The sequence below is a fragment of the Cyprinodon variegatus genome, unplaced genomic scaffold (assembly GCF_000732505.1).
Source record: "Cyprinodon variegatus isolate N-32 unplaced genomic scaffold, C_variegatus-1.0 Scaffold0, whole genome shotgun sequence".
Classification (NCBI taxonomy): Eukaryota; Metazoa; Chordata; class Actinopteri; order Cyprinodontiformes; family Cyprinodontidae; genus Cyprinodon; species Cyprinodon variegatus.
The window spans coordinates 382,888-392,022 of NW_015150453.1; the positions used below are offsets into that span (position 1 = coordinate 382,888).

At 39.6% G+C, this 9,135-nt stretch overlaps 1 protein-coding gene across 1 annotated transcript in view; it reads right to left on the reverse strand.

Moving 5' to 3' along the window:
• Nucleotides 1–654: 654 nt before the first annotated feature.
• LOC107103499 (ras/Rap GTPase-activating protein SynGAP-like) overlaps nucleotides 655–9,135 on the reverse strand; it is a 345,104-nt gene continuing 336,623 nt past the window's right edge. The window contains exon 22 of the mRNA XM_015403604.1: nucleotides 655–3,107. Within this exon, the coding sequence (XP_015259090.1) occupies nucleotides 2,990–3,107 (118 nt within the window). The 3' untranslated portion in view covers nucleotides 655–2,989. The remainder of the gene's footprint in view (nucleotides 3,108–9,135) is intronic.

Below are 9,135 nucleotides of genomic sequence, written 5' to 3' on the forward strand. Positions count from 1 at the left end.
GGTCGAAGATATCTTGAATTTTTATTTTCACTTGTCATTATATACATTAAGATATCTTAAAGTATCATTTTGGATAGTCAAAATAATTATTCCAGGTCAAAACTGTTCTTTTATATCTTAGAAGTAATTACAGGTAAGCAGAAGAAGCTGATTTTATGATAAAATGGCCTGCCATAAACTGGTGGTTTATTCTTCAAACCAAATAGAACGACTGCCAATTCGCTTTTTCTTTTTTTAAAACTTTTAACAGTTTGCTTAAAATTCGAATATTAGTTGAATTGAAACACGGCTAATGTGAATTGTGAAATGCCGTTGGAAATTAATGCAATCCTTAAAACGATCTGAAAAGACAAAAAAAATAAATACATTTTTTTATCTGCGTAAAGAAATCACAAAAAGGAAAAAAATATCATTAGAAAGCAATTATATTTGAAAATAAAATCTGTAAAACAAATTAAAAACTAATATTAAAAAAAGCAAAATCTGAAAAAAAAAAAAAATTGCCCATAAATGTATAATTTTTTTGCAAATCCTTCTATAGGTGCTCTTTGCTGGATTCAGTGGTTTCAAAATTCTTTGGAAAACAACACACCACAAGATAATAATTCAAATATTCTTTTATTTATTAATTTAATTATGTATTTCTATCTCCGCTGTCACCCACCCAAAAAATATAAATTGTGGTTTATTCAAAAAGAAAAGAAAACAAAAACCAATGTCATCTTCTTCAACTGCATCATAGGAATTAATCAACCAAACAAAAAAAAAAATGCAATGATTATTATCATTATTACAATAATAATTCAACTGGCAGAATATCCACATTCATAACAAATCCATATATAACTGCAAAACACTCTTCAACACCACTCTTCCATTAATATACACAAAATCCCCAAAGGTCTGTCCTGGTAAAACAACAATAGAGGAGATCTGAGGGGGACAGGGAGGCGGTGAGGGAGGGGCTATGGCTTGTAAAGGAGGGTGAGAAGAAGTGAGACCAGCAGAGTAAATGGTTAGTAAGAGTATAAGGAGGAGGCACACTTATTTAGTTAGGACCTATACAAAAACAAGCAATCTGAAGTAGTAGCAGTACGCTTTCGTGGACGGATGTACCTGCATAAAAACATCTCCATGAGTGGCAGGATTTAGGGGGGGGGTGGGGCAAAATTTAAGGAAACATATATAAGGGTTGTCAGATTAAATAGAATTAAATACATACCTATGAGTTTATAAAAACACCCTCAAACATATATCATATAAACCAAAAGTGATCCAACTCAGAGCAAAGTTAAGACCTTTATTCAAATAATTGCAAATAAAGATTTCAGGAGGACAAAAAAAAAATAAATAAATAAATAAATACAAGAACCCCCAAAAAGGTGTTGTTGTGACTATAATATATACAAACGATGCCCTCTCACCCAAATCGTATCTAGAAAAGCTTTAAGTTGGTCAGAAAATGAGTGCAAGCTTAAGATTACGTGAGTTAGCTTCTTATTCAAGGATGTAGCTAGAAGTGATAGGCAGGCCTGGCTGATATTCTAGGTCTGCGTGTAAAAAGTGCCTCTGATAGCTGTCTGTGTAACTCGATAAAAACCCTTTCCGTGCCTCGATGTTAAGAGCTTGAGAAGACCTAGTCATACAAAGAGAGAGAAACATTAGAGGAGAAAAATAACTGTACACTCTGCATGTACAAACCATCTATATACACACAAACATACCATATATACACACACATATCTGAGTATATACACACACACTTATACATTTAGGTATGTACAAACACATTCGCTCGTTTCAGCAGAACCTCTAACATATCTCTCTCCGTTTCTCGTGTCAGGCAGAAATGGCAGGGATTTTTTTTTCCAGGAGTCCAGCTGCAGAAATAAACCAGCAATTTGACTGGAAATATGGCCACACCCCAAAAAAAAAAACACCAAGTTGACCCCCCCATGGTGATCAAACGTTCTCATCCAGCAGCTTTTTTTAATCGAATCGTCCATAAATGGAGAGCTCCTCGGCGATTGTTGGGAGAAAAAACACATCGGAGGACGTGTCTTTCTTTGAATCCTTAAATACTAGTACAAAGGAAAAATAAAAATAAAAGCAAAGAGCAGGCCGATCACAGCAACGTGCAAACTGTGGTATGGGGGGGTTGGGGGAGTAGGCAGAACACAAGCTCGTCCCTCAAGGATTTAGAGCAACTTTGTTCCAAACCGGATTGTCTTAATGTGAAAATCGATCGTATAAAATGGATCGCTGTGTTGGATTTTTATCAAGAAATAAACATCTCCTCCATCCAGAAGATGTCTAATGAAGTTTCTTTTGTTCCCCTTAAATACTAGAATAAGATGAATCCGTTATAGAAATATAAATAACATTCTGTCCAGTTTTTCCAAAGTCCTCTTCGAAGCAAGAGTTTTATTCCTCAGCAGTTTTTTTTTTTATATAGGCTGTGCATATTTAGTTTCCTTTAAAATCAAACTGAAGAGAGAGCTAAAACATAAAGTCTGTCAAGAATCCAGGTAGAGATTAAAGAGCGATAAAGTCTGAACAAAGAGGAACCAAAATAAGAGTTAATGGGAGGTTAAATAGGAGTCAGCTTTGAAATAATAAGAGAAGTCAAGCACCTTTGAAATACACTTAAGGTCTCTCTCTCTTAGCGTGAGAACCTCGCTGTCCTTGGCCTGTGTCTTCCTCCGTCCTGCTGACTGATCAGACTGCATAGCTGTTCGTTGCATGCTCGGCAGGCTTACACCAAAAACATGTCCTGCCCGCTTTAAACAGGTGAAATATGGATCCAACACATTTTGAAATTATTGATTTCAATCCTTTTGTCAAATCAGAGAGAGAGAGGGCCCAAGTAAAGTGGAAAAAAAAAAAGAAAGATGAAAGAAATCCCAGCTTTTCCTTACATGGTCCGCTGGGGGTTTGCACCATCCCTAGAGACAAGAGAATAGGACCAACGGCCCAAGTTCTCCCTTTGTCAGCCAATGGCGTCACGAGACAGGGCTCTGGACATTTGGCCATGCCAACCCGTAGACGGCCGATGGTGCATCACCCAATTAGGTTCCACATTGTCCTCCATGAAGCTTTGGGAGTGGCTAGAAAGGGGGGGAGAAAAACAAGGGGAGACAGAGAGAGAGAAGAAACGGGGCAGAGGTGCTTGATCAGGTGCTGTTAAAGCATAGATATGGAGCGGCAGTCTCTCCAAAGCTGGACTCATCCTGTTGTTTTTCTGTTATTAAGTGTGTCTTAGTGCTCCGCTCTGAGGCAACTGCTTGTTTACCTGAGTCACTGAGGTATTTTCACAGCAATGTTAATTCAGGTAATCATTCATCACACAGGTAGATGTCACAATGAAAGGAGAAAGTAGCCCTACGTGTCCCTGTGTGTTAAGACCGCCAGTGTGACTAGGTTTTGGTTTAACATTCACTGTTTTTTGTTTTTCGTATGAATCGAACCTAATTGTTCAGACCTCCTGTCGTATCACATTCACAACAGAACGGGAAGCAGACAGTGAAATAAACAGACACATCTTGCAACACAGAGTTCAAAATGAAAACGAACATGAATGTATGTTAGAAACACGTTTTGTTTCTTTTTCTTTAAGCATTTTACACAAAGGAGACAACATTGTTTCTCAAAAATCATGATTTTCTAATTTTTCTACCTTGAAAAAAACCTCAGAATATTTTTTTTTCTTTTTTGTTCCTATGAAGAAAATCAAAACAAGAACATCTGTAAAGTCGTCTTTACAAATACAAATTTCTTCTGCATTAAATCAACCCTTTGGTTGAGCTTGTCTAAGTACATTCATCTCAGGCACTTAATGGCTAATCTATTACAATCTCTATTGTTATAAATGATCTGTTTATATGGAAATATATTATATGATACATTCTATGGAATAACCATTAAAATCACTTCTGTTTATTTGCACACAAAGAACAGTCTGAGGGGGGAAGCTGTTGTAGAAATTTAAAGTTGTCACTCAGGGCGAATGAATTTTGCATTTGCTGCCACAATAAATGGAAAAAAAAAGTTTATAACTAATTTATGTCGTCTAAACTACTTTTAATGAACCAGAAAATTGAAATAGTGCACTTGTTTTCTCAGAAGAGGGGAAGACAATCACCGTTGCACATAAGAGAAGAACAGGATGCAAACAAAACATACAGAGACATCAAGAACACATGGGGGAGGGGGTCCGGTCAAAGACAGACTGCAGTGGGTTGGGGGGGGGGACAGGAAGGCAGTGGTATGGCAGACACACAGACAGCTCACTTGGTAAAATGGCATCATTTGTTTCTGTTTAGCACCAGTTTATTATGTTTCAGTTCTGAGATTGAGAAGAGAAAAAAAAAGCACGAGCTCAGTCTGAAAACAAGTAGTCCCTTAGATTAAAGAAAGCAAAACAAAAGTTCTCCAAAAAGTCTTTTTTTTCTTTCCTGCAACTCAAACCCCTACGACCCTTCCGGCACATAACTGAACTCTCCTAACAAAGCAGAGGTGGAGGCCCATCAGTACATCTGTAGTTAAACCCTGTTGAAAAACTCTCAAAGGCACTAGGAAAACCAACACCACGTCTCTAGAAGACTGCAGCCTGGCGTGTTCGGGGTATTAATACGCCTTCAGTACCTTGCAAACCTGTTCATACTCATTGCACCTTTTTTAAGAAATATTTTTTCATGTTACAACCACAAAACACAGTGTATGGCATTGGGATTTTATGTGATTGACCGACACAAAGTAGAGCTGAAATGTAACTCTGAACGATCGAGGCATAAAGTGCCTTTTCAAAGATGACCTCCAAAAGATCAATTAGGTAGCTTTATAAAAACACCCAATTAGTAGAATCCACCCATCTGTAATTTAATCAAGGCGTTCTCCAAGGTCTTCAGAGGACAGCGTCATGGAGAGCGGGGAACACGACGGTCAGAGAGAAAGTCGTTGAAAAATCAAGATTTTTTAAAATGTCTCCTAAGATTTGGAAGATCTCACAGACGAACATTTATTCCATCTTCAAAGCAGAGAAAGAGGAAGGAAGATGTGAAAGTCCAGCTAAACCATGAGCCTGCAATCTTTTATATCCAAGTCCAGCTAAATAAAGTCGTTCAGATCCTCTAATATGACAGGACCTTTTATTAAATCACTAATTATTAGTTTTGTTTAAATAAATGCTGCAGGGAATCTGTTGCCATGTTAAACAACCAGTACTCTAGTTTTATTTTAAGGGTTTTAAAACGAGAAATCATGAAATATTTCATAAAAAGGAAGAGTGGCTCATTTCCAAGTTAAGCACAAGAAAAATTGAGCTAATAATATACTTCTGGTACTTTTATTATAAGTGTATTTTGGAAATTAAATTCAAATTAATAATTTTTAGACCCTTTTTAAAGCCACAGTAGGGAGTCGTTTGCAGCTTCCAAGCTGCAGGTTGCAGACAGAACATGAAATGTATGTAGTTTTTTCTTAAAATAAGTGTGTTTTTACTTGAAATTAGGAGGTAAGTGACACTTTGCCAATGGAACAAGACAATGTACCTTTAAAATAAGAAAAAAAAATAGTATTGTCCTATTTCAAGTGCACATTATCTTATTCCATCCAACTTCTTCCGCTTATCTGGGGTCGGGTCACGGGGGTAGCAGCTTCAGTAGGGAGGCCCAGACGTCCCTCTCCCCAGCCACTTGGTCCAGCTCCTCCAGGGGAATCCCAGGGCGCTCCCAGGCCAGCCGAGAAACATAGTCCCTCCAGCGTGTCCTGGTTCTCCCCCTGGGCCTCCACCCGTTGGGACGTGCCTGGAACACCTCACCAGGGAGACGTCCAGGAGGCATCCTAACCAGATGCCCGAGCCACCTCAACCGGCTCCTCTCGATGTGGAGGAGCAGCGGCTCTACTCAGTCCTCTTAGGATGACTGAGCTCCTCACCCTATCTCTAAGGGAAAGCCCAGACACACTACGGAGAAAATGCATTTCAGCCACTTGTATCAGGGATCTCGGTCTTTCGGTCATGACCCATGCCACCTTATCGTGGTGGGGGGGTTCGAGTGTCCCAATGACCTTAGGAGCTATGCTGTCTGGGGGCTTTATGCCCCCTAGCAGGGTCACCGAAGGCAGACAGGTCCTAGGTAAGGGGCCAGACAAAGAGCAGCCCAAAGACCCCTTATGACGAGTAAAATAAATGGATGTAGTGTTCCCTCGCCTGGATGCGGATCACCGGGGCCCCACTCTGGAGCCAGGCCTGGAGGTGGGGCACGCTGGTGAGCGCCTGGTGGCCGGGGTTTTACCCACACTGCAAAGACGATCTAGAAATAAGTAAAAATTTCTTAAATTAAGTGTATTCACCCTTAATTTGAGCAGGTAAATGAGATAGTTTGCCAATGGAATGAGTATTTTTACTCCTAAAATAAGATAATTAGATAATATGCACTTGAAATAAGACAATGCAATTGTGTTTTCTTATTTTAAGTGTATATTGTCTTGTTCCATTGGCAACATGTCTCTTTTACCTCCTCAATTCAAGAACAAATGCACTTATTTTAAGAAAAAATTAGTTATCTAGATTCAGATTTTTTGCAGTGCATAGAGCCCGGTCGGGCACAGCCCGAAGAGGAAATATGGGTCCCCCTTCCTATGGGCTCACCACTTGTAGGAGGGGCCAAAAGGGTCGGGTACGTTGTGTGACGGGTGGCAGTCGAGGGCGGGGACCTTGGCGTTCTGATCCTCGGCTGAAGGAGCTGACATTATCTTATTATCTTATTTTAAGTGTAAAAAGTACTAATTCCATTGTCAGATCATCTTATTTACCTGCTCAAATTAACTTGTTGCAGGAAAACAGAAAGAAATATCTAAAAACTCGTCAATATCAAAGCAGTTTTAGACAAACTCATACTGCTGTAGATCTATGGTTGTTTCTACTGAGCGATAACTCAGAAACTTAATTATAAATGCATTTTTATAATTTAGAAATTCTGTATGATCTGGTTGAACTGTAAAGTGCGTTGAGATGACTTGTGTTGTGAATTGGCGCTATAGAAATAAACTGAATTGAATTGAATCAATGAAGCGTGTACAGCTTTGTGTCGGCCATTCAGAACTCCTGTAAAATGTTGTTGTAACACGATTAAAATGAGAAAAAACTCAATGGGTATAAATCCCTTCAAAAGGCACCGCTGGTCCATGGGATTCGTAGTGGTTTACAGCGTACTGCTTTCTTATTAAAGGCTACTCCGAAGTCTTTGGGGTGCAATGTTGAGTGCTTGATCCTTAATGTGAAGGAGTCAAAGAGAGGCAATGAAATCAAAGAGCAGGTTGTTATTATCTTTTTTTTTTTTAAGACGTATCGTTTTCTTGTCCTGCAAGATTGATACTATCTGAAGCTGGATGGGAGCATTAAGTCTATTGAAGAGCCCTTTGTGTTGATGTGTTAAACACTATACAGAGTAATTATTAGTTCTCTCCCTCACAGTGTTCTTCTCTCTCTTGCCCGGGTCATATTGTTTTGAAAGAATATGAGTTATTTTCTTTGAAATGGAAACAAAACGGGATGGGGGGACATTTTTTTTCTTTCCTTGGTGCCATCTCTCTCTGATTCGGCTCTTCGCCGTTGTGTTTGACCTACTCCCCCCTTTAATCTGCCATTGTTGTAGTTGCCGTTGCTGTGGTCCCGGTTGCCTGTGAAGCTGTCTTTAGACTGCCACGGAGCTCTTCATTCTGACTAGGTTGCGATTGAGGAGTGGGTGAGGAGGGAAGATCTACAATTTGGGGTAGGACTCCATTGTGGGGCGATGTGTTGGAGAAAATGCCAGAGGAAGAGATTCTGGGGCCTTGATCGTTGGTTAGCGCTCCTCCTTGTTTTCCTCCTCCTCCCCCTCCACCTTCAGATTTCACACCGGGGTCTGCTGAACCCAGGGAGGAAAGCTGGTCCTCCTAGCGAGATAGAGAGAGAGGGGAAGGGAAAGAGGAGTGGGAGCAGGGAGAAATGGTCGTAGGAGAAATGCCATTCAATGAACGATGGGAGGGATGATGAGTTATAATAAGGATATGTCCAATTAAGTCATGTTGAGAAAATAATATCAGGAACCGGGGGGGAGGAAAAAAGAAGGAACAATCCAACAAAAACCGGAAGAGAGGAAGAAAGAAAGGATGCGATTCGAAAGGCAAAATGGTAACATTGAAACGTAATGAGAGGCGGGCGGGAATGAAGACATGGAGAGGAGGATGATCCAAGCAGAAAACAAGAAGGAATCATAAAATAAAAAAGTTATGATTGGGATCAGAGGAGGAGACACAGAGAGAGGAGAGAAAGAGCCAAATGAGTTACGAGGTCGATGCGTGACGCACACCAATAGAAATGGCAGCACAGGAAAAGGGACACAGAGAAAGAGCAGATGAAGGGGAGTTCAAATTCTCCAAGGCCAAGAGCTCCTAGTCCTGCTGGGATGAGGAGTGAGGAGTGTTTGTCGTGTGACGGGCATCAGGTAAAGGTTTCCGTACCATTAAGCAAAAAAATAAACTAAATAAATAGAAATTCCAACAAAACTTAGATACTAAAGCAAATAATAGGAATAAAAACAAACATCCTGATTTCCTGAAACCCTAAAGGACCAGCTTACACCTGTAAACATGCAAGAAGCAATAAACCATAAAATACACAATATAGTAATTTTAAAGTCAACACAATCTTGATATTCTTAAGGACTTTAGATTAGTAAGCATTAAGCGTAAGCATTAAAATAAAACTTCATTAAAGTTCCCATGAAACTACTTTTAGATGTATTTCTCTCCATCTGGAGTTCTGGAAAGGTAAGAAAGCCTGGATGATGTCAAGTTGAGTTTTAGACGAGCGGATTGAGAAGACCAATCAACTCAATAGGCTGAGATCATCGACTTTAGGTTTCATCTCATTTATGGAGTTAAAATTCAACCGCAAGGACACGCGAATAATAAATACGTAGATGAGCACTTTAATTTAAAACATACATAAGCTACTCTGCAAACCAAATTTTTTAATGTGTTGTGTGTGCAGATTCACTAACGTTAGAACCCTAAAATGCTATGATCTGGCCTGTTTGCTCTCCCTTAATTGGTAATTCCTTTCACCTGTCGTTTTCCCTCCCTGCCTCAATT